At 37.7% G+C, this 24,313-nt stretch overlaps 1 protein-coding gene across 2 annotated transcripts in view; it reads left to right on the top strand.

The window, feature by feature from the left end:
- The window catches only part of Plaa (phospholipase A2 activating protein), a 34,599-nt gene extending 10,697 nt beyond the window's left edge, over nt 1-23,902 (top strand). The window contains exons 2-14 of one of the 2 annotated variants that reach the window (XM_036177664.1): nt 1,033-1,145; nt 4,359-4,459; nt 4,546-4,666; nt 5,386-5,553; nt 5,882-6,017; nt 8,731-8,900; nt 9,340-9,497; nt 10,260-10,479; nt 14,302-14,370; nt 17,549-17,620; nt 18,813-18,914; nt 21,267-21,431; nt 23,152-23,902. In XM_036177664.1, the coding sequence (XP_036033557.1) occupies nt 1,033-1,145; nt 4,359-4,459; nt 4,546-4,666; nt 5,386-5,553; nt 5,882-6,017; nt 8,731-8,900; nt 9,340-9,497; nt 10,260-10,479; nt 14,302-14,370; nt 17,549-17,620; nt 18,813-18,914; nt 21,267-21,431; nt 23,152-23,717 (2,161 nt within the window). In that variant the 3' untranslated portion in view covers nt 23,718-23,902. Of the gene's footprint in view, nt 1-951; nt 1,146-4,358; nt 4,460-4,545; nt 4,667-5,385; nt 5,554-5,881; nt 6,018-8,730; nt 8,901-9,339; nt 9,498-10,259; nt 10,480-14,301; nt 14,371-17,548; nt 17,621-18,812; nt 18,915-21,266; nt 21,432-23,151 lie in introns of both variants that reach the window. The other variant, XM_036177663.1, reaches the window with a different exon arrangement.
- The last annotated feature ends 411 nt before the right edge of the window (nt 23,903-24,313 follow it).

Below are 24,313 nucleotides of genomic sequence, written 5' to 3'. Positions count from 1 at the left end.
GGTCTCCTAAGCTTTTACTACTTTTTAAATAGCTATTTTTACACTATTGAAAGTTATATTCATAGTTTTTTTTTTCTTAATCCTCACTGTAATGCCTTTATTGACTATGAACTGCAGTTTGTAGTTAAATGACTAGTTAGTGGACTTGAGGAAAGAAACAAAAATAGACGAGTGTGTTGGAATGTTCAGTTTTTGTTGGAGTGTGTTCGGTTTTTCTCCAGGAGTTTGATCTCATTATGTGCAGTTGCCTTAGCTGCTTCAACTAGATTGTGAACTTTTTGATTGCTAGAGATATAATTGTATATGTCTTAGTTACTAGCTTATGGTTTTCTACCCAGTATATCATACCATTGCTTTAATTATTTAAGTCATTGATGTATGTAACAAATGGGCAATCATTGTAATCTAAGGAAGGCACTTACTACTGTGCTATGCTCCCAAACAGTACATTAGTTCCCCCTTTTTTTAATTGCACACTGAAAATGATTGATATTCTAGTTGTTTAGCTCCATCTACTATATTATACTAATGGGTCATAAGTTTATACTTCACTGAGCAAATTTAGTTTACTAACAATAGATTTTATTATCTTAATTTCAAGTGTTTCAGTTCCCCAGAGATGTCTTAGAGTAACAGTGACTGATGAGAATGGTGTTGGAGAATGAGAAAAGTCCACTTAGACTATTCATATCCTGCCTTTTCTTCTCTTGCTTTTCCTCTTAACTAGTATACTCTAACTGAGAAAACACAATTTTTCCCAATCTGATATAATCCTCTAGTTACGCAACAAAGCTGTTTAATGTTTGATTAGAAACAATAGGTTCTTTGAATGGTATGTATTCTTAAAGTTCAGCCTGTACACTGAGTGGTAATGAATATTTTTATGTGTTATTTGTTAAGGTAAGCCAGGAGGGAGCAAATGCATATCTATTAACGATCCTGTCTTTCTAGTCCTAACAGGGGCTTTACGGAAATGCATTGTATGAGCGGCCATTCTAATTTTGTGTCTTGTGTGTGCATCATACCCTCAAGTGACATATATCCTCATGGACTAATTGCCACTGGAGGAAATGACCACAATATATGCATTTTCTCGCTGGATAGTCCGATGCCACTTTATATTTTAAAGGGTCACAAAGACACTGGTAAGCATAGCATGATGTATTTGTGTATTTGAACACTTGGAATTACAACCCACCTGCCTTCTTTCCTCATGTTTTTGTCTGTGTTTGTTGCTGGACCATCTTAGCTATGTAAATGTTCTGTTATAAATTTACTTGCAGATTTAAAGATTATATTCAAGTATTTTTCCTTTTGGTACTAGGGATCAGACAGTTTTCATGCATACTAGAAAGCCTCTACCACTGAGCTATACCTCAAGCCTATATAAATATGAAAAGTAAAGTATTGAGTTATAAAAGAAACTGTGATATTAATATACCTTATAATTTTTGTTTTCTACTATTTTGTATAAAGAAGTTATTTACTTAACAACTTTTTTTTGTTTATTTGTTTGTTTTTGTTTTTTCTGTCTGGTTGACTGTCTATTAACACAGCAAAACAAAGACTGGGAACAATGTATTTAGGGATCTGGTATAATTTTTAAAAGGAAAATACTTTGAAATATCACAGCTCTTTGTTATAAAACGATGTGCAAAACCAGTGTGGTTATGTGTACTTATTTTTATTTTATTTTATTTTTTTGGTTTTTCGAGATAGGGTTTCTCTGTGTAGCTTTGCGCCTTTTCCTGGAACTTACTTGGTAGTCCAGGTTGGCCTCGAATTCACAGAGATCCGCCTGGCTCTGCCTCCGCCTCCCCAGTGCTGGGATTAAAGGCATGTGCCACCACCGCCCGGCCTCATTTTTTAAAATTTGTTTTTATAGCCAGACATGGTGGCACATGCTTTATTTCCAGCACTCAGGAGGCAGAGGAAGGCAGGTCTGTAGTGGGTAGCCATGTCTCTCTTAAGTTTGAGACTAGCCTAGTCTACAGAGTGAGTTCCAGGATAGCCAAGACTACACAGAGAAACCCTGTTTTGAAAAACCAAACCAAAACAAAAAAATTCTTTTTATTATTTGTAATTATGTGTGTGTGTTTGTTCACAGACATCTGGGTGCTGGGGCTATAGGTGATTGTGAGCCACCAGATAGGTGTTGGGAGCTGAACTCAGGACCCCTGCAAGAGCCTGTGCACTAATAACAAGCTGTCTTTCCAGCCCCTTTATTTATTTTATACAGTGTGTATTGAAATTTGGGACACGATGTGTAAACACTTAGTTCCTGTAAAGAATGTGAAGATGTTTGTGCATATTTTAAATGCAGAATGATACAGATTTTAAAGTTGTTTTTGTTATGGAAAATTTTAAATGTTTACACATTATAGAATTGGTATTTTATCATGAGTTATTAAATACGTGTACCTAGGAATATAAAAAATCCCCCCATGAGTTCCCATAGCTTTAAGGATTATCATTGGCTTACATTATTTAATTTTCTTTTTCTATCATGGTATTATTTTAAAATGAAAGTCTTGATTTCTTTTTTCCTATAAGTATTTCAGTATGTAACTTCACAAAATTTTTCTGTAAAGGGTTAGTTTTAAAATGTTTTTAGCTTTTCAGGCTCTATGGCTATTATAACTCAACTCATACAAAAGCATGAATCAGAATGTCTGTTTTTCAATAAAACTTGAGGGCCATCTTCCTGCATTAGCCTCCTGGATAGCTGGATTTATAGGCTTATGCCACCAAGTCCAATGAAAAATCTTTATTTATGGACACTTGAAATGTATATGTAATTTCAATTCCCGTCACTTCAAAAGATAAAACAAGTAGTTAATATGCATTACTTTGCTGATTTCCCTCCCCCTCCCCCCCAAACAGTGATTCCTTGTATGAGTGTCTGTGGGGGTGGGGAGACAATGACAAGGAACGACCTTAGATGTCATTCCAAGTGCTGTCCACCTTCTCCCCCCCACCCCCTTTAAAAAAAAATTACTGTCATACATCCTTTAATCCCAGCACTGGGAAGGTGGAGGCAGGTGGATCTCTGAGTTTGAGGCTACCCAGGGCTACATCAAGTTATTTTAGTAGTATTTTTGTAGATGCATGCTACAACACATGTAAGGAGTTCAGAGATAACACTTGGGAGTCAGTTCTCTTCTGCCATCTTGTGGGATCCATTGATGGAACTAAGATTATCAGGCCTATAAGTATCTCCTCTCAGAGCTATCTACCCTCACCTTTTTAGTTTTGAGAAAAGGACTCTCAATAGCCTGAGGTTTGCCAAGTCTACTAAGCTGCCTGGCCAGTGCCGTTTTTCACCTCCCCAGCACTAGAATTCTAAGCACATACCACTGTCCTACCTTGGCATTTTGTTGTTGTTTTGCTTTGTTTTTGAGACAGAGTTTCTCTGTGTAACAGTTCTGGTTGTCCTGGAATTCACTTCTAGACCAGCCTGGCCTTGAACTCACAGAGATCCACCTGGCTCTACCTCCTGAGTGCTGAGATTAAAAGTGTGCACCACCACCAGCCGGCAGTAGCCTTTGGCTTTTTTTTTTTTTTTTTTTTTTTCCGAGACAGGGTTTCCCTGTGTAGCTTTGCGCCGTTCGTAGCCCAGGTTGGCCTCGAACTCACAGAGATCCACCTGGCTCTGCCTCCCGAGTGCTGGGATTACAGGCGTGAGCCACCACCACCCGGCAGCCCTTGGCATTTTTAATGGGCTTTGCAGTTTGAACTTGGGTCCTTGTGCTTATAGGGCAAACCCTTTACCAACAGAGCCTTCTCCCCAGCCTCAACTTTTTTCCCCTAAAAGGAAGAAATAACATATGGAAAACAAACAAACAAAAATTCTGTCAACTATCTAATGAATATTTACAGTTGCCTAGTTGACTCAATATCTTTTTCTTGCTTTGAATTCTGACCCTGACAAGGTCCATTTGCCAGTTCCTACCTAATACCCATGAAGGTTGGGTAGCTCACGACAGCCTATAACTCCATTTCCCAAGGTATTCAGTACCCTCTTCTGGTCACACATGGCATATACTCATTCAGGCGTATACACATAAGCATAAATGGAAATAAGAATTAAAACAAGCAAACAAACCCTAGGACTCTCTGTATTGCCCTTATGTCCACAGAGCTTAAATGGCTCAGTGGCCCCTTGTCCCTAGACATGCTGGCACCAAAGCTTTTAATCTTGATCATTGTGTTCCCTCACAGCTCCACTGAATAGAATTTTATTGACTAAGAAACTGTCACTTCACAAATGTACTTAAAAATTATAATAGTTTCAAAGCTTGCCAGGTTGAGCATTTGTTCACATGAGAATATACTAACTAATCACTTTCTCCTCTTAGTTTGTAGTCTTTCATCTGGAAAATTTGGGACATTGCTTAGTGGCTCATGGGACACCACTGCAAAAGTCTGGCTGAATGACAAATGCATGATGACATTACAGGTATCGCTTCTATGTGAATATTTTAGATAATAAATGAATATTGAAGATTCTGTGGCATGTTAAGTTGATACCTGTTTTACTCATAGGGTCATACAGCTGCAGTATGGGCAGTAAAGATTTTACCTGAACAGGGATTGATGTTAACTGGATCAGCAGACAAGACTATTAAACTGTGGAAGGCTGGAAGGTGTGAGAGGACTTTTTCAGGTAATGTCAGTGTTAGCAACTTTTATAATACATAATGTATTTCTTACGTGCTCAATTGTTTTATTGTTTTTCCTCTAAAGTTTAGAAGCTAAAAAATGGTAATTTAAAAAACTCAGTATAATTAGGGCCATTTGGGTGAGTGTGATTTTGTGTATGTATCTTCGGTATGGAGTTAAACTCTAGCTCTTTGATACATCCATTGTCTGATTATTTGCTTATTTATGGACTTTGGGGATTTGAACCCAATCCCGTGCACTTTAACTACATGCTCCTACTGAACAACATCATCACCTTCTCTGCTGTCTAATAGGAGTGTCACAGTTTATTTATTTACCATAGGCCATTAATATTTAGGTGTGAGTTTTTACTGTTTTTCCTCTTTATTCCTGAAAGGTTAAAGTTGTGGTGGTACATGCCTTTAATCACAGCACTTGTGAGTCAGAGTCATGTAGATCTCTCTGGTCAAGCCTGGTCTACAATATCTTTCAGAAATCATTTGGAGAAGATAGAAAAAATTTAAAATAACTTCCTAAGACTGGAGCTAAACAATGCTAAATGGCCTGATTACCGGACCACTTTCTACAGGAGAAAATAAAGTTTTTGTAGCTTGAAAAGTTAGATTTTACTACTCCTTTATAAGTTTTATGGTGCTAATAAACTGCGCAGTGTTTCTAACCAAACAGTGCATTTTATTGGTTTGTATTCTTTTTCAAATCTAGGGCACGAAGACTGTGTAAGAGGTTTGGCAATTTTGAGTGAAACAGAGTTTCTTTCCTGTGCAAATGATGCTAGTATTAGAAGGTGGCAGATTACTGGAGAGTGTCTTGAAGTATTCTATGGACATACAAATTATATTTATAGCATATCTGTCTTTCCAAATTGTAGAGGTAAGATTATGTTATGCTGTGTATTTAAATTTTTGCTATTACATTCCATTTTTGAGAAATTTCTGTAACTACCTTCATATTAATTCAGAGTAGATGACTGTATTATAAAAAGGCCTTTGAGTGCCTGAGGAGACTTTGTATAACTGATTGGTCCAAAGAATAGAGTGTAAAATATGAAACAAATAGAAACATGATTTTGAGATTTTAACAAGTTGCAAAATCTAAAATTAATTTCAAATTAGTCATTACGCATACATAGAAAAATGTTGTTTATAAATATACTCAGTTTTATCCAAACATATTTTTTCTTCTGTTTCATTAATGTTAGATTTTGTGACAACGGCAGAAGATAGATCTCTGAGAATATGGAAGCATGGTGGATGTGCCCAAACAATTCGACTTCCGGCCCAGTCTGTATGGTGCTGCTGTGTTCTGGATAATGGTGACATTGTGGTTGGTGCGAGGTATTTATATTCTAGTCAGTCAATACATTTTTTGTGTCTAGGTGGTTGGTAGGTACTTGAGTGTGCAGAGGTAAACCATAGACACTTCAGGTGAACTGGAAGGATTGTTTGTACATTTTGTTACTAAGTAAACATCAATAATAATAACTTTTCAAGAACTGGTACTTACTTTGTGGTATGGTATTACATTATAAATTGTATGCGGAAACACCAAATGTCAAAGAAGTTAGAGAAACTAGAGATCTGTATGGGAAAACTTTTCTGAGAAGTTTAATTGGATTTTGAAAGTTGAGTAAGAAAAGAAATTAGAATTTTTGACAAGGGAGATAACACAACTTCCATTTATAGAGTGAATGTTGTATGTTTAGAAGATGAGGGAAATACTGAAGGATTAAGGTTCCGGGTATAGCGACTGGTAGGTGTGATGGGGCTTGCCTGTGGCTGAGATTCAAACTAGGTCCTTTTGATGCTTAGGGTTAAAGGATTGTAGCTCTTGAACAAGACATGATCAGATTCAAGTGAAATTTATGACTTACACAGATTGAGTTCAACTAGAGGTAACATTGGAAAGGAAAGAAAACTAGAAGTCAATTGTACTAGGAGTATGTGATTATAAACTGACCTCAATACTAATGAATACATGAATGAGAAAATTCAGAGGAAAAGGATAAAGCTTCAAACTATAGTTTATGGTAATCCCCATTAATAAAAATAGGCAAGTAGGAGAATTAATTTGGTTCATAAAGAAGGTAATACTTTGGCTTAAGACTTGTTGAATCTGAGTTGTGTCTTGCCACACTGCCAGTGGGTCCCAAGTAGTCAGACAGAGTTCTAGTATAAGAACTGAGCTGAGGGTTGGGGATTGAGCTCAGTGGTAGAGTGCTTGCCTACCAAGCACAAGGCCCTGGGTTCAATCCTCAACTAACAAAAAGAACTGAGCCGAAAAGTGGACACAACTTTCCTTAGGTGAGGAAATAGAGAAGAGGGACAGGAGATGAACAATGAATCCTATGAAATAATCTGGATGTAGAAAGGTCAGTAGGTTCAAAAACCCACAGGAGCCAGGCGGTGGTGGCGCATGCCTTTAATCCCAGCACTCGGGAGGCAGGGCCAGGCGGATCTCTGTGAGTTTGAGGAAAGACACAAAGCTACACAGACAAACCCTGTCTCAAAAAAACAGAAACAAAAAACAAAAAGCCCACAGGAGTCCAGATGTCAGAATTCAGGGAGATAGAAAAGGTTTTGGAGGGAGCTTAGTATCAGTGTCCTAAGTGCTTGAGAAGTTGAAGAATGGAAAGGTAGAAGAGCATTTGGATTCATTCTGAAACATGGCGCTACACTGTTGTTGCTGTTACATTTTAGTAGAAAATTATAGGGCAAAAACTAAAGGAAATGAAGGAGTTCTTGATACAGGAAAAGACTAAGGACATTGAGAGCAAGAGGAAAAAGGTGACAGCTCTGAGTGCAGAGGATTTAGCAGACCTCCTTTATTTTTGGTTGGGCAGGGATTCATTGGTTGGCGTAGATAGGATATTTCTCAAAGCTTGCTGACAGTCAAAGGAAAATGACCAACCAAGAAGTGAAACTGACATTAGGAGAAAGTTAAGAAATAAAGTATTCTATAGAATTCAATAAAATTAATACAACTTAAACTAGGTAGTGTGACTCCCCCACTTTATTAAAATTGACAAAATGTAGTCTTAAGACTAAAATATGTTCTTGAGACTATAGGTTGAGTCAATATAGCCAATCTTGAAGCTGTATTTTTCTATTTTATTTTATTTTTCTGAGACAAGGTTTCTCTGTAGTATTGGTGCCTGTCCTGGATCTTGCTCTGTAGACCAGGTTGGCCTCGAACTCACAGAGATCCACCTGGCTCTGCCTCCCGAGTGCTGGGATTAAAGGCATGTGCCATCACCACCCAACCAGAAGCTGTATTTTTCTTTGAGGTTATTTGAGCATATCGAGTACCTGCTATATGATAAGCCTAGGTTGGGTCTTTGATTGTTTTATAAAGTAAACTGACCCAGTAACCCTTTTTTGTTTGGAGGGATTTTTATTTGTTTGTTTGGATTTTGGTTTGTTTGTTTGGTGTATGTATGTGTGTGGTGTTGTTTTGATTACTTGTTTTTGTTTTGTTTGCTTTTAAGACAGGGTCTTGCTGTGAAACCTAGGCTGTAATTACATATGTCACAATGCCCAGCCAACCCTTTTTGATGTATATGTTGCCTGTGTAATAGTGACTTTTAAAAGCAATTACTGTATTTCTAAATTATCGCAGTAAATATTTAGCATAGAATTGAATATTGTACTGGCCATAGTGACACTTACCTGTAATCCCAGCATTTGAGAGGCTAAGGTGAGAAAATCATACATTTAAGGATGGCTTTGGCTATGTATGACCTGTCTCACAAAAGCCAGATGCTGGGATATAACTCAGTGGTAGAGCACCATTGTAATGGAATCAAGGTTCTGATGGGTTCAGTCACTGACATTTTTTTAAAAATTGAAAATTATACTTAAGTGTATTTCTCTGTCCTTTGCCAGCAACTTCTTTAAATAGCTGAAATAATAATGTATGTTATAGTCAGCATACTTCTTGACAATACACTGATATTTTTCATATTCATGCATACAGATAATTTTCGCTTTATTCAGATGAGAGAATGTTCATAAATTGTCAGTGACTTAAATTAGTTTGCTTTTCTTGTAGTGATGGTATTATTAGAGTGTTTACAGAGTCAGAGGATCGCACAGCAAGTGCTGAGGAGATCAAGGCTTTTGAGAGAGAGCTCTCTCAGGCAACTATTGATTCCAAAACTGGGGACTTAGGAGACATTAATGCAGAGCAGCTTCCTGGAAGGGAACATCTGAATGAACCAGGTAACTATTAGAGAGTAATTGTAGTTCAGACAATGGTGGTGCATACCTTTAATCCCAGCAATTGGGAGGCAGAGGCAGGTGGATCTCTGTGAGTTCAAGCCCGGCTGGCCTACATAGTGAGTCCAGGACAGCCAAGGTGAAACAGAGAAACTCTGGGGGTGGGCGGGGGTGGGAGGTGGGGAGACATCACTTGACTTTTGGAATACCAGTAGTAATAAGGGAACATGTTTTGTTAATGTTTCTTTTGTTCTCAATGCCAGATACTGATACTTGAGGATTTTTACTATCACACCTAACTGATAAGAGAAGCCATGTTCTTCTTGCTTGTTTTACTGTTTGAACTTGGAAGCATCCATAAAAAACATGTTAAAATTTGTCTAAGTGTTTTTGGATTTCACTCTGCCAATCAGCCTTTGATTCTTAATATATTTGTTTTAAGGTACTAGAGAAGGACAGACTCGTCTAATCAGAGATGGAGAGAGAGTTGAAGCCTATCAGTGGAGTGTTAGTGACGGGAGGTGGATAAAAATTGGTGATGTTGTTGGCTCATCTGGTGCTAATCAGCAAACATCTGGAAAAGTTTTATATGAAGGGAAAGTATGTCTACTTCTGCTTTCTAATTATTTAACCTACACAGAATATTAGAAGTTTTCTCTGCTAATAGATTTTTCTTTGCTATTTTGACATTTAAAAAGTACATTATTGTAAGAAAATTATCTTCTGTCTTAAAGTAGATTTAATATATACATTAAGATATATATAATTAAAATATTTTATTTTAAATATATATCTATTTAAAATCTTTCCATGTAGAGGAAGCTACATATGACAAATTATCTATCTTTTAGAATTTCCCATACAAAACTGTTTTCAGTCAGTCTGTATTAGGAGTTTCTTTCTCTCATGCTTAATGCCTATCTCTGTTAAACTTGGCAGGACATGAGGAATAGTTGGGCTGTGCTTATATGCCAATATGCCTTGGTGAATAGGGCACCCTAACAGCTAAACATTTTGACATTGAGATCAACCATTTGGGAACCCCCCTTTTGGACCTAGAACTAATAAGTAGCTATAATTTGTTTCCCATCTCAGCCATCACCTGCCCCACTCCTAATGAAATACTAATTTTGTAACACATGCACACTTTGGCTCTTTATCTGCCAGATAGAAAGTTTTACCATTACATTTTTGAGAAAGTTTTAAAGTCTAAATGAATAAACACACACACACACACGCACGCACGCACGCACGCACGCACAAAACAAAAACCAAAAACACACATAACATCTGTATTATGTTATGTATGTCTTTAACTATTTGAACAAGTAAATTATCTTTTGTTATCTGTTTTCGTTATAGGAATTTGATTATGTTTTTTCAATCGATGTCAATGAAGGTGGACCATCATATAAATTGCCATATAATGTCAGCGAGGATCCCTGGCTAGCTGCATACAACTTCTTGCAGAAGAATGATTTGAATCCCATGTTTTTGGATCAGGTGGCTAAATTTATAATTGATAACACAAAAGGTCAAATGTTGGGACTTGGAAATACCGGTTTTTCAGACCCGTTTACAGGTGAGTTTGGACTCGTATTTATTCTTGTGTACTAACATTAGTATTAGGGTTGGGTGGTGTGTGTGCCTGGGGTTATTTGTTTTGTTTAGTGGAAATATTAGCCAGTGTCTTATGCATGTGCAAGTACATAGTCTTACCACTGAGTATAACCCAGCCCTCGTTAGTTTTTCTTGTCTTATAATGATTATATTTAGCTCTTTTAAAATAAAAACTAAGATAGGTTTTTACTTCACATTCTAATCGATAAGCCTCAAAGTGTACACCAGGTTTATATTTTACAGAAACATTTATAAAACTACTGTCTTTCAAAATACTGCTTTGTGGGGCTGGAAAGTTGGCTCAGAGGTTAGGAATGCCTACTGCTCTTGCAGAGGACTCAGGTTTGATTTCTAGCACTTACACGAGAAAGTTCACAACTGCCTATAACTCCAGCTCCAGAGAAACTAACACCCTCTTCCAGACTCTTCAGGCACAGTACACATGCACATAGCCCCATTATACACAGGTCTGCACATTAACAATACATTAAAAAGGTGTGTGTGTGTGTGTGTGTGTGTGTGTGTGTGTGTGTGTGTGTGTGTACACGCACGCGCGCATGCGCAGATGTTTTTTGCACATGCATGTACTATAACACTTGGAGGTCAGAGAACAACTTACAGAAGTTGGTTCTCTCCCCCCAGGTGGTTCCCAGGGATCAAACTCAGATTATCAGGCTTGCCAGCAGGCGCCATTACTCTCTGAACCACTTCACCAGAGCTGGATACTTTGGTTGGTTTTTGTTATTGTTTTGTTTTGAGATGGGGTTTCTTTGTATAGCCCTAGCTCTCCTGGAACTCACTCTGTAGAAGAGGCTAGCATTGAACTCAGAGATCTGTCTACCTCTGCATTGAAAATGCTGGGATTAAAGGGCACGCGCCACCATGCCTGGCTGCTCTGGTTTGTTTGTTTGTTTGTTTGTTTTAATGTATATTATGGCTGTCTCAGTTACTTTCCTATTACTGTGATAAACCCCATGACCAAGGCAACTTAGAAGAGAAAGTGTTTTTTTGGACTTACAGTTTCATGATTAAAATCTATGACCACCATGGTGGAGAGTAATGGCAGCAGGCAGATGCTGTAGCGGTATCTGAGAGTTCACATCTTGAGACACAACCACAAGGCAGAGAATTAACTGGAAACTTCGTGGCTTTTTGAAACTTTAGAGCCTGTCCCAGGTGACACACCTTAAAATGGCCATAACCCCCCCCCCCCAATCCTTCCCAGGCAGTTCCACCTACTGGGGACCAAGTATTCAAATGTGTGAGCCTATGGGGGCTATTCTCTTTCAAACCACCACAATGGTAAAGTAAACAGAAATTTTGTTTTCATATGAGGCTAAATTAGATAGATATATATGAACTCTAGAGCAGAGTTTGATCATGTGATTTGTATTCCATTACCTGTAATTTAATATGTTGTCTGTAATAAAAATGACATTAATGGGATTAGAGTTATTGCTGGCATATAAATTATAATCCAGGAAGTATTACTATAAATACTGACCCAGAAAATTGAGGTATAGAGGAAACAGAATGTCTTGTCTCCTCTTTGGACAAGGCTTCTTCTAAGTAAAATTTTAAAATAGATATTTACAATTAATGTCTTCCTTTTGGTATACATGTATGTATGTGTATGCCTGCATGTGTTGTAGTGGAGATTAACTCAGGGAAGGCCTTGCACATTCTAGCTAGGCATTTTTCTGAGGTCTCCTGTTCTCATTTCTTACCCTTGTTTCTGATGTGCTAGTGCCTGTTGTTTTGAAAAAATCCCGTGTCCCCTTCTTTCAAATTCTTATGGTAGATCTGCCCTTCTTTCCTCACAAGCACTACATGTTCTTTACATTCTCTTCTCCATCCTAGTGTAAGATTCCATTGCCTGTTTACATAGTTGAACTAAGATAATCAAAATTTTCATAACAATTTTTAGTATAAATGGCTTAACTCTCCAAATCCTAGCATTTAGCACAAAGAGAAAGGTGGGGGAGACTGCATACTTAGTGCCTGGATATTTTTGTTGTTTCAGACTGCAGGACACAACAGTGAACACATTGTAGTCCTATAAAACTAAGCACCTGGCTCTGTCTGGAATATTAACAGCTACTCAGCTTGTTTTGTTTTTCTAAGATTACAACTTTATCAGTTTGGATGTGTATGTGTGCCTGGAGGTGTATGTGTGTACTAAAAAAACATTTTACATAACCACACTTGTACACATCAGTGAAAATGTTTCCTTTGTAGTTCTCATCCCCTGTAGCATTTTTTTCTCTTTCAGCTAGGAGTGTCAGAAATCACAGTTCTGTTTCCTGCTAGATTCTCAGCACTGAGTGCACTGTGTGACGTGGGAGCTAAGGAACCTAGGACTTTCCCAAGAGATTAACATTTCATGCCTATGGTTTTTATGCGATAGCAACCACAGGAATCCTAGTAAATCTGTACTGGAACAAGGATAGGACTTCCATGTGTATATTGTTTGGTCAGATACCACCTACAATTTATTATTATATCAGTTATCTCCACATTAATGTTCTGGGGCTAAAACTTCTTGGTTTGTTTTTTCAAGACAGGGTTTCTTTGTGTAGTTTTGGTGCCTGTCCTGGATCGTGTTATGTAGACCAGGCTGGCCTCAAATTCAGAGATCTGCCTGGCTCTGCCTCCCTGCGCTGGGATTAAAGGCCTGCATCACCACCATCTGGCTGGGGCTAAAATTTCAAAAAGGCATAGTTAGGAGCTGGAGAGACAGCTCAGTGGTAAAGAGCAGTTACTGCTCTTGTAGAAGACACAGGTTCTGGTATTAGCACCCACATGACAGCTTACAACTGTTGTAACTCCAGTTCCAGGGGTTCTGATGCCTTCCTCTGATGCGCCAGAGGACCTAGGCACACACACATGGTCCACAGACATACATGCAGGCAAAAAAACAAAAACAAAATAAAAACAAAACAAAAAAACCCATACACAAAATTTTTTTCATGTAATATATTCTGATCAGGTTTTTCTCTTCCCCCAACTCCACCCAAATCCTCCCTGCCTCCCTACTCAACACAACTCCATGTCTTTTCTTTCTGTCTTTAGAATACAAATAGGCAAATAAAACACACAAGAATTCACACACACACACACACACACACACACACACACACACACACACACACACACCAAAACCCATAAAAACACAAAATCAGGAGCCATAAGACCTAAGACCAAAAAAAAAGTCCTTGCCTGGCAGTGGTGGCGTATGCCTTTAATCCCAGCACTCAGGAGGCAGAGGTAGGAGGATCTCTGTGAGTTTGAGGCTAGCCTGGTCTACAAAGAGAGTTTCAGGAAAGGTGCAAAAGCTACACAGAGAAACCCTGTCTTGAAAAACAAAACAAAACAAAACAACAACAACAAAAAAATCCAAAGCAATATAAGATAAAAAAGTCTGCAAAAATACATAAGTACGATTGAGTTTGTTTTGTGTTGACCATTTACTACTAGGCATGGGGCCTGCCCTGAAGCATAGTTAATATCCCCAGTGAGACTACATTGGAGAAAATTAGTTTTTCCTTTGCATTTGACATATACATAAAATTTTAAAAGGAAAGGAACTGTACTTGGAGAACCACTGAAATTTTAATTCCTGTATAGCAGTAAGATATTTGACCATAATGTCTATCATTTTGTCGTATGACAGCTTTGATCCTTTTCTTTTTTCCAAGCTTGGGTTCTTTTAACATAAATACCATGCTGTTTATGAATCACAGTTTCCATGTTCTTAAGCTTCTTCATTGTTTTGCATGAATAGGTGGTGGTCGCTATGTTCCAGGCACTTCAGGACCTTCCAACACAGGGCAGACAGCAGATCCTTTCACAGGTGGGATGCAGTTTTCATTACTTGGCTCGATATGTATAGCATTTTGTATTATATATGGTTTTACATTTTGGAGATATGATCCAATAATAGTTAGTTCCCTTACCTGTATTTTCAATTTTGATGATCTTTAACTTCTAACTTTTGCTTTTTCCTGCAGAATGTAGATTTTAAAGAACATGTTACCAGAACATTGTTTTCCCCAGTGGTTCTCCTACCAGGAGAGTAAAGTAGTTAGAAATAGAGGGTGTAATGTAAGGTGACCTTAGTTTCAACGCTAGCTCAACCATATACTTCTGTGAGAAATTGGCAAGTTACTTAATCTGTGAAATTAGATAGTAGGAGAATCCACTGACCAAGTACAGCGCCAGTGTTATTATTGGCAAGACAGTATCATAAGTCGTGGGCAAAGGAGTCATGTGAGTCCCTTGGTATTGGATGGAACAGTGCAATCAAGATCTCTCATGCATGTTTTAACTAGTCCTGGAAGGAGTCCTGCCCAGCTATCCAGGATTAATGTTCCTGATCTAAGTTATTAATGGTCTCCTTGAAGTGTCATTAGAGGTGTTCAGGATGCATTTACTTCCTGAGATAGGTAAGCTTCAGTTGAGTCAACACTACTGGAAAAACATTGACAGAGCTAGACTTTAATGCTATTGAGGAAAGTATTAGTTTCAGAGTGCATCAATGTATTTTTTAAACACTATTGTTAGATCTTGAGGTAGAGTTCATGGACAATAGACCCAGTTTGGAGGAGATTCATGACCTTTAATGGAATCCAGTAACCTTCCAAACTCAGCACTCCGAGCTACGGAAATGTAAACCTACGACCCTTTTTTAGCTACAGATTGTTTCACTATAACTGTAGGTCAGCATCATGAAACTCTGAATTTCTCTCAATGAAATTCCTTTCTCTAATGAATAGAGGGATCACCCAGATGCAAATGGTTGCACCTTGTGTACTGACAGCCAACTCCCAAGCTATATGCTTTGGCAGTATGTTGTCTGTTAAGGAATTTTTGAGTACATGAATTTGATTTTAAATGGTAATAAGGACCCAAAGAATGTATAAATGATGACTTTTTCTTTACCAGTAGTTTTAAGAACACTGATACCCTGAAACTTACTCAATAGAATTCCATAATATTTTTCATGGCTTTTTTTTTTTTTCCTGAAATGGAATAAACATACCAAGCTTAAAGAAATACTAAGAAAATCAAGAGTACTTATGGGACCATCATAACCAGGAGATGTCACACTGGAGCATGGTGTCAGTGACCAAGATGCATCAAGCGTGTAGACATATAAAGTAGCCTATTAAATATCTAAGAGAATTAAGCTATCATTGGGATCACTGAACTCCACACATTATAAGAAATAGATAACAAAATCATGCATGATGGTACACATTTCCTAGCACTCAGGACATTGAGGTAGGCATTGATAGTTGAGGACAACCTGAGCATCACAGTAAAAAGACCCTACCTTAAGAAACAAAAACAAGAACAAAATGGCAACCCCTATCATATGGAGATGTGAAAATGAAGTGACATATTATATAGAAACTATCAGGAGTGCATTTAGGCCATCAGTATATATTAGCTAGTATTGCTGTTGCTCTTCCAACCTTACCAATAGTGCTGAGGCCAAAAGAGTTCTTCATGTGGCTTACAATTTAGGGTTCACCTTAATTCTTGTCCTTATTAATTTATGCAATAGTTGAACTTTTAATATTTATTAGAATGATCTGGGGAGCTTGTTTAAATTATTTACTTCAGTCTCTACCCCCAGCAATTATAACTCACTATAGTGGGGAGATTATGCCATGATTTCTTACCAAAGACTTCCTATTGGTGTTGGGGAATGGTGTGCTCTGGGGGTGGTTTTCATTGTTGTTTGTAAGATTTCCTATTTGTAAAGTGGAATAAATTTAGAGTAGGACTGGGTTATATTAAATAGGTATGCACAGAGCTCATTTAGACAGTATCGGCCTTGAACAAGCTAGTCAACATCCCTTTTAAAATATTGGGTGTTATAATGGCATTTAAAACCTTACTGAGTCTGTACTTATGTGCTTAGTATGCTGGTCAGTATTCAATTAAAATCACTGTGTCATCATTATTCTTATGTACACTTTTGCTTTGCCTTTTCTGTCTATGATGCTTTCCTTGTACCATCTAGATGATATGTAAATTTAGGAGAGAAGATTACCTACCTTCCTTCTTCCCTCCGGCTGATAGAGGGCCCTGAACATCTCAAAATCCTGTTGACGCTCTACATTTATTTTTCATCTTTCTGTCTTTAGTAACACTGTCAAAAGTACAACCTGAAATGGACTGTTTTCAGAGCATTTCAGACTCTTGTTTAAGTCTTTCTGATTGATTCATGTGCCAGCAGCTAATCCTGTTCTTTGTCCTTAGAATAAGGGGTTCATATATCATTCCAAAAGCTACTTTTTCTCTTTAATCTACTTATGCTTTGTAATTCACTAAACTTCTATAATTATAATGCAGAAGGCATTTAATGTTTATTTTCACTTATTATTTTGTGGGGGCTAGAGAGATGGCTCAGAGGTTAAGAGCACTGGCTGTGCTTTCAGAGTTTCTGAGTTCAATTCCCAGCAACCACATGATAGCTCACAACCATCTATAATTAGATCTGGTACCCTTTTCTGGCATGTAGACAGAACACTGTCTACGTAATCAACCAACCAATCAATCAATAAGTCTTTTAAGAAAAGAATTATTATTTTTAAAACTTCGTAATTATTTTGTTTTATATGTATGGGTGTTTTGTCTACATATATGTTGATGCATTATGTGCCTGCAGTGTACTCAGAAACCAGAGAGGGTATCAGATACCCTGGAAGTGAAGTTCGAGATGGTTGTGAACCACCATGTGGGTGCTGGTAATGAACCATCATATTGAACCCAGGTCCTCTAGAAGAGCACCCAGTGTTCTTAACCATTCAACTACCTCTCAAGATAAATTCCAAGAATTATTTTTTAGTGAAAATGTAGTGGACACTTCCTAATCAGCAACATACTTATAAGTATTTTTCTGTATAAGCATATATATGCTGTTTTGAGTGTGACTAATGGTGACATCATTAGTATAAGGAAGCAGTGACTTAGGCTTTATGATATGTACTTTGCTCACTAGGAGTGTTACTGCGTTGTAGGTGCTGGTCGTTACATGCCGGGTTCTTCTGCAGGTATGGGCACTTCCACATCTGGAGTTGATCCATTTACAGGTAGCTACTTTAAATTTCCTTTTCTTTTAGATTTAAACAATTTCATTGAAACTTTTTAGGCCTTTGCTTGGTTGTTAAGTTCTTGCATAGAATACATGCAGCCTTGCCTTTGATTCTCCAATGCTGAAAAGGATTTTGGTTTTGGTTTTGTTAATTTGAGACAGGGTCCGCTGTGGTGCCCATAAGTATATGTAATAACAAAAGACAGTTTTAATTGAAGAAATTTTAATTTGAAGTCATTTTATTCTACTAGATATTATTTGAAATTTCAATTTGTGCTAAGTTTGTTTGTCCCAGGATCTCTATGTAACCCTGGCTGTTCGGGAACTTTCTGTGTAGTCAAGGCTAGCCTAGAACTAAAGAACTCTGCCAGCCTCTGCCTCTTTAGTGCTAGGATTAAACATGTGCACTACCACATCTGGCTATGTTGGACCATTTTTATTAGTCATCAAATAACTGAGTTTTAATTAAGATGTTATAAAAAATGATGACTACACTGTCATTTGGGATAAGCAATGAAGGACATGAGAAAAGAGTTAGCAGAATACTAATTAAGATGAGAATAGCCGGGCAGTGGTGGCGCACGCCTGTAATCCCAGCACTCGGGAGGCAGAGGCAGGAGGATCTCTGTGAGTTTCACGACAGCCTCCAAAGCTACAGAGAAGCCCTGTCTCGGGGGAAAAAAATTAAATTAAAAAAAAGATGAGAATGAGGTTTCATACTTGTCTTGTTCTTTAACCTTTTAAAGATAGATTAGGTTGAATCTTAAGAACAAAATTAGGAAATACCGAGCGTGTGGTGGCGCACACCTTTAATCCCAGCACTCGGGAGGCAGAGCCAGGCGGATCTCTGTGAGTTCGAGGCCAGCCTGGTCTACAGAGCGAGATCTAGAAAAGGTGCAAAGCTACACAGAGAAACCCTGTCTTGAAAAACAAAAACAAAAAAACAAAAATTAAGAAATATGAGGTAGGGAGGCCCTTTTCTAAATCTTTGCTTCCATTTCTTGAGCCAGAAATGATTACAGTGATAAGTCCAAGTGGTATTCAAAAGTTTGAATGGTTTGGAGGTGAGTTGCTGTTGTTATTGCATGCCTTGAGTAATAACATATCTTAGTAATTGTGAGAACATAGTCATATGATTAGAAAAATCGCATTTTAGTATGTCTTATAATGTTCATGATCTCTGTAAATAGGAAGTAGTGCCTACCGATCAGCTGCATCTAAAACAGTGAATATTTATTTCCCCAAGAAGGAAGCTCTTACCTTTGATCAAGCAAACCCTACACAAATATTAGGTAAGTCTATAGTAATGTTTTTTCTTACATACTCAGTGGCCATTAGAGATGCTCTCAAGACTTGATCTTCCTCCACCTGACATGTGCCAGGATTTGGCTACCTAAATGAATAGAGACTTCTAATGAGGTGGCTGTTAATTCACCTGTGTTGACAGCAGTCTGGTAATTCAGCCTTAATGGATTGTAAGAAGTTGTGTGCAAATATAAAATGGCTTCTCATGACTTTAATAGAAAACACCTGTTTGGGGAAAATGTAAGTCCCACCCTCAAGCTCTTGGGGTTTTTTTGGGGGGGATAAAGCATTTGAAAAATAAAAATAATATATTTTTTTTTCTGTTACTTTAAAGCACTTTTTTGCTTTGTAGCCCAGACTTGTCCCCAACTCCTGGTCTTCCTGCTGCAGCCTTCTGAGTGTTAGCATTGTACTACCACACCCCACTTTAGTGGTTGAGTCTTTAAAAATAAATAAATGTCCTACATAAAGTGAACTCGGTATTTTTGGAGTTGCTTTGTTTCATAATGCTTTTTCGGGGCATTTATTTATCTGTCTATCTATCTATTTATTTATTTTTACCTTACAAGTTCTTTGCATATGCATTATGGTTTCCGAATTTGTGTTTTTATGTGTTTGTGTTGGTGAATGTGTATATCTCTGTTCTTATGTATGTTTCCTGAGCTTTTTCTTTTTTTTTAAAGATTTATTTATTTATTATGTATACAGAAGAGGGTGCCAGATCTCATTACAGATGGTTGTGAGCCACCATGTGGGTGCTGGGAATTGAACTCAGGACCTCTGGAAGAGCAGTCGGTGCTCTTAACCTCTGAGCCATCCCTCCAGCCCCCTGAGCTTTTTCTTTTCTTTCTCTTCTTTTTGCTTGCTTTGTCCTGTTGTGTTTGTTGTTGTTGTTGTTGTTGTTGTTATTATTATTATTATTATTATTATTATTATTATTATAGATGCTTGTTTGTATCCTAATGAGAGAGAAAGGGTGTGGATTTGGGTGGATAGAAAGTAGGAAGGATCTGGGAGGGGTTGGGTGCGAGGAAACTATAATAATATATTGAAAAAATTCTATTTTTCAATTAACAAAAAAAGTGTCCTGTAGACAGAGTCAGTGTAAGGTGCTTATTGCCACTCCTGAGACCCAGAGTTCAATTCTTGGAACCCACATGGAGGAAAGAAAATGGACTGCATGTCATCTGACTTCCATACCTTTCCAAAGTTAAGAGTTTATTGTCCACTGTTTAATTGTGAACCTTGCATCTTGTGTATGGAAATCCTAACGTTTTTTAAATGATGAATGAAAATAAATAGTACAGGTGTTTGTAACATATACGAGAGGGAAGCAGGAGGAGGACAAATTCAGGGCTATCCTGAATTATATATTGAGACTATCTGGGGAAGGGGCGTGGGCCAGGGAGCAGAAAGGATGAGAAAGAAAAAAATATGCTGTTTACTTGAATTGCTTTTCTGTTAGTTTTTCTCAAATTGAAGTGAAAAAGGAAAATTTTGGACTATAAAATACTTTCTCCCTTTGCTGCAGAGCTAATGGTGATAATTAATTGAGATAACACTTGTACCAAGACATAAGGCAGATACTTTTTTTCATTATTATTCTTTATTATTATTATGACAAATGGCATTGATAGATAATATTTTGAACTAAAAAGTATATACACACTTAAACATTTGTTAATTGTTATACAGATCTGATTTCTTGTTTTCTGTATTCCTTAAATCTTGTTTTCAATAATTTGTCAGTGTTAAAAACTAGTACCAAATACAAGTGAGATAGGTCCAATGTCCGTTTGTGATTGTTAAAGGTTTACAAATTTGGAGGCTGGAGAGATGGCTTAGTAGTTAAGATGCTCTTCCAGAGGACCCAGGTTCAGTTCTCAGCACCCCCATGGCAGCTCACAAGTGTCTGTGACTCCAGTTCCAGGGGATCTGACACCCTCACACAGGCACACATGCAGGCAACACACCAATACACACAAAATTAAAAAACTTTTTTTTAAAGATTTATTTATTTATTATATATACAGTGTTCTGCCTACATGCATGCTTGCAGGCCAGAAGAGGGCACCAGATCTCATTACGGATGGTTGTGAGCCACCATGTTGTTGCTGGGAATTGAACTCAGGACCTCTGGAAGAGCAGCCAGTGCTTTTAACCTCTGAGCCATTTCTCCAGCCCTAAAAAACTTCTTTTAATTGCAAAAGAAGATTTGTAAATTTGAAACTGGTGAGAAGAGTGTTGCTGTACAGGAGAGTCTTCTGGAAAATGTCTTTTCTATATTGTTTGACTAAGTTCAGTTAGAGAATTTTTGAAAGACTGGTTTTGAATTCTAGGAAAACTGAAGGAACTTAATGGAACCGCACCTGAAGACAAGAAGCTAACTGAAGATGATTTGGTGCTTCTTGAAAAGATACTGTCTCTAGTTTGTAATAATTCTTCAGAAAAGCCAACAGCACAGCAACTTCAGATTTTGTGGAAAGCTATCAACTGGCCTGAAGGTAAATAACCAGAAACTTTTTTTTTTTTTTTTTTTTTTTCTCAAGACAGGGTTTCTCTGTAGCTTTGGAGGCTGCCCTGGAACTCACTTTGTAGACCAGGCTGGCCTCAAACTCACAGAGATCCACCACCTGCCTCTGCCTCCCGAGTGCTGGGATTACAGGTGTGCACTACCTCTGTCCGGCCAGAAACTTTTTTTTAAAAGATTTATTTATCATGTATACAATGTTCTGCCTGTGTGCATGCCTGCAGGCCAGAAGAGGACACCAGATCTCACCACAGATGGTTGTGAGCCACCATGTGGTTGCTGGGAATTGAACTCAGGACCTCTAGAAGAACAGCCAGTGCTTTTAACCTCTAAGCCATCTCTCCAGCCCCTTAACCAGAAACTTTTATTTCTGCCAATAGTACTGATATTTCTAGATTAACTAAAAGTTTAACTAGCAAGAGCTCTACCACTGAGCTAAATCCCCAACCCCATTAGAAATTCTTATAGGTACTTAGTGCTAAAATGTTTGAGATTTTAGATTTTAGTATTTTAAATTCTCAGCCTATACTACAACGATCTTTATACAAACAGCAATCTGTAAGCTGTGTCATAGTGTCTCATATCCTCTTCAGAAATTCTTTGTGGCCTCTTAACTCCAGGCTAAAAGCATCTACTATTATTCTCCCTTTTGTGTCATTATCATAGTTTTTGAAAACCAAAAGATCCTCTCACGATTTTTAAAAAACTTTGGAAGTGTGCTTAACTTTATATGAATGGAAGTTGTGCCTGCACAAATGTATGTGCACCACATGTATACCTGGTGAGTGTGGAGGTCAGAAGAGGGCAACAGATCCCCAGACACAGGAGTTAGGATGGTTATGAGTCACCATGTGGGTCCTGGAAGTTGAACCTGAGTCCTCTGCAAGATTAACAAGTGCTCTAAAGCCCATGATTTATTGTTCCTGACAATTTATGAGGAGGGGAAGGTTTTGCTTTCCTACAAAATAACCATGTTAAATATTTAACTGTGTTTTGACTGCTTATTGTGTTCTGTCACTGTATTTCCTTTGTGTGCCATAATTAGACTTTAGTTTATTAGAGTTGTTTTATTCTAGTGTGTGTGAAGGTCTTTTATACATGATTGGCCTTTATTATGGCGCATATACTGTCAGATTTCCTTACATTCACAGTAAGATTGTTCAGTAAATGTTCACATGGCATCTACACTGCCCTCAGTTTCAAAGCTCCTACCAAAATTCTTTAAATAATTGCCCTTTTTAGCCTAATTACCGAATATTTAAAGCTAGGCTCCCTACTGCATTCATTCATCTCATTATTGAGTATTTAGCTGTGTGACTATTAGTCTAAGAGTTACCTCAGTTTTGAAGCATATAGCAATAAATCTAGTCTATGGAGGCTTGGTGATTTAGCTCAGTGGTAGAGCGCTTGCTAGGCCCTGGGTTCGATCCTCAGCTAAAGAAAAAAAGAATCTAGTCTATGTAAATATAAAAAACATTTTTTGTAGTTGGGGATTTAGCTCAGTGGTAGAGCGCTTGCCTAGCAAGCACAAGGCCCTGGGTTCAGTCTTCAGCTCTGGCAAAAAACAAACAAACATTTTTCATATTTCCTAAAAGTGATTGTTTTGTAGTGGGAAAATAAAGTAAATTTGAATAATAACCATAAGGAATTTTCTAGATTTTTCATATGCATTAATGAGTATTTCTTTTTAATAGACATTGTTTTTCCTGCACTTGACATTCTTCGGCTATCAATTAAACATCCCAGTGTGAATGAGAATTTCTGCAATGAAAAAGAAGGAGATCAGTTCAGCAGCCATCTTATCAACCTTCTGAACCCTAAAGGAAAGCCAGCAAACCAGCTGCTTGCTCTTAGGACTTTTTGCAATTGCTTTGTTAGTCAGGCAGGACAAAAGCTCATGATGTCCCAGAGGGAGTCACTGATGTCACATGCAATAGAACTGAAATCAGGGAGCAATAAGAACATTCATATTGCTCTGGCTACATTGACCTTGAACTATTCTGTTTGTTTCCATAAAGACCATAACATTGAAGGGAAAGCTCAATGCTTGTCAGTAATTAGCACAATTTTGGAAGTTGTACAAGACCTAGAGGCCACTTTTAGACTGCTTGTGGCTCTTGGGACACTTATCAGTGATGATTCAAATGCTATTCAATTAGCCAAGTCCTTAGGTGTTGACTCTCAAATAAAAAAATATGCCTCCGTATCAGAGCCAGCTAAAGTAAGTGAATGCTGTAGACTTATCTTAAATTTGCTGTAACAATGGGCAAGGGAAGCTGAGATTTTAAATTGATTAATGGGGGTATTTTTTTTCACATTTTACATGACCAATTGCAGATGTTTAAAAAATAGAAAAGAGAGAAAAGAAAACAACTGTGCATTAAGTTCAGATCTTGTAAAGTTGTGTTGAGGAGAAACAAATTATAAATAAAGTTTTTGCACTGATGGTTGTGCGGTTTTCCTGTGTAATGGGGTAGATTTTCAAGGGTATAGAAACATTAAAACTATAACCAATAACAGCACAATTACAATGGCATTTTCTTCCTTAATTACTCAGGAGAACACAGAGGCTTTCTATATAAGCTGCTTCTGTTTCTATATGACAGCTTGTTCAGTTGACTGTTTCCTTTTTGTACGTTAGCTTCTCCACTTACTTTTACTGTTCGATTCCCGCCCCCCTCCAGCTAAGAACCAAACCCAGGGCCTTGTGCTTGCTAGGCAAGCACTCTACCACTGAGCTAAATCACCAACCCCTGTTAGATTCTTTCAATAGCGTATTTCAAGGTATTTTAGGATTTACTTGAAAAATAATTTGTTAGGTTTGTTATAAGTTGTAAATTGAAAAAATATACAATA

The sequence above is a fragment of the Onychomys torridus genome, chromosome 2 (assembly GCF_903995425.1).
Source record: "Onychomys torridus chromosome 2, mOncTor1.1, whole genome shotgun sequence".
Taxonomy (NCBI): domain Eukaryota; kingdom Metazoa; phylum Chordata; class Mammalia; order Rodentia; family Cricetidae; genus Onychomys; species Onychomys torridus.
This window is presented reverse-complemented; position numbering and strand designations above follow the sequence as displayed.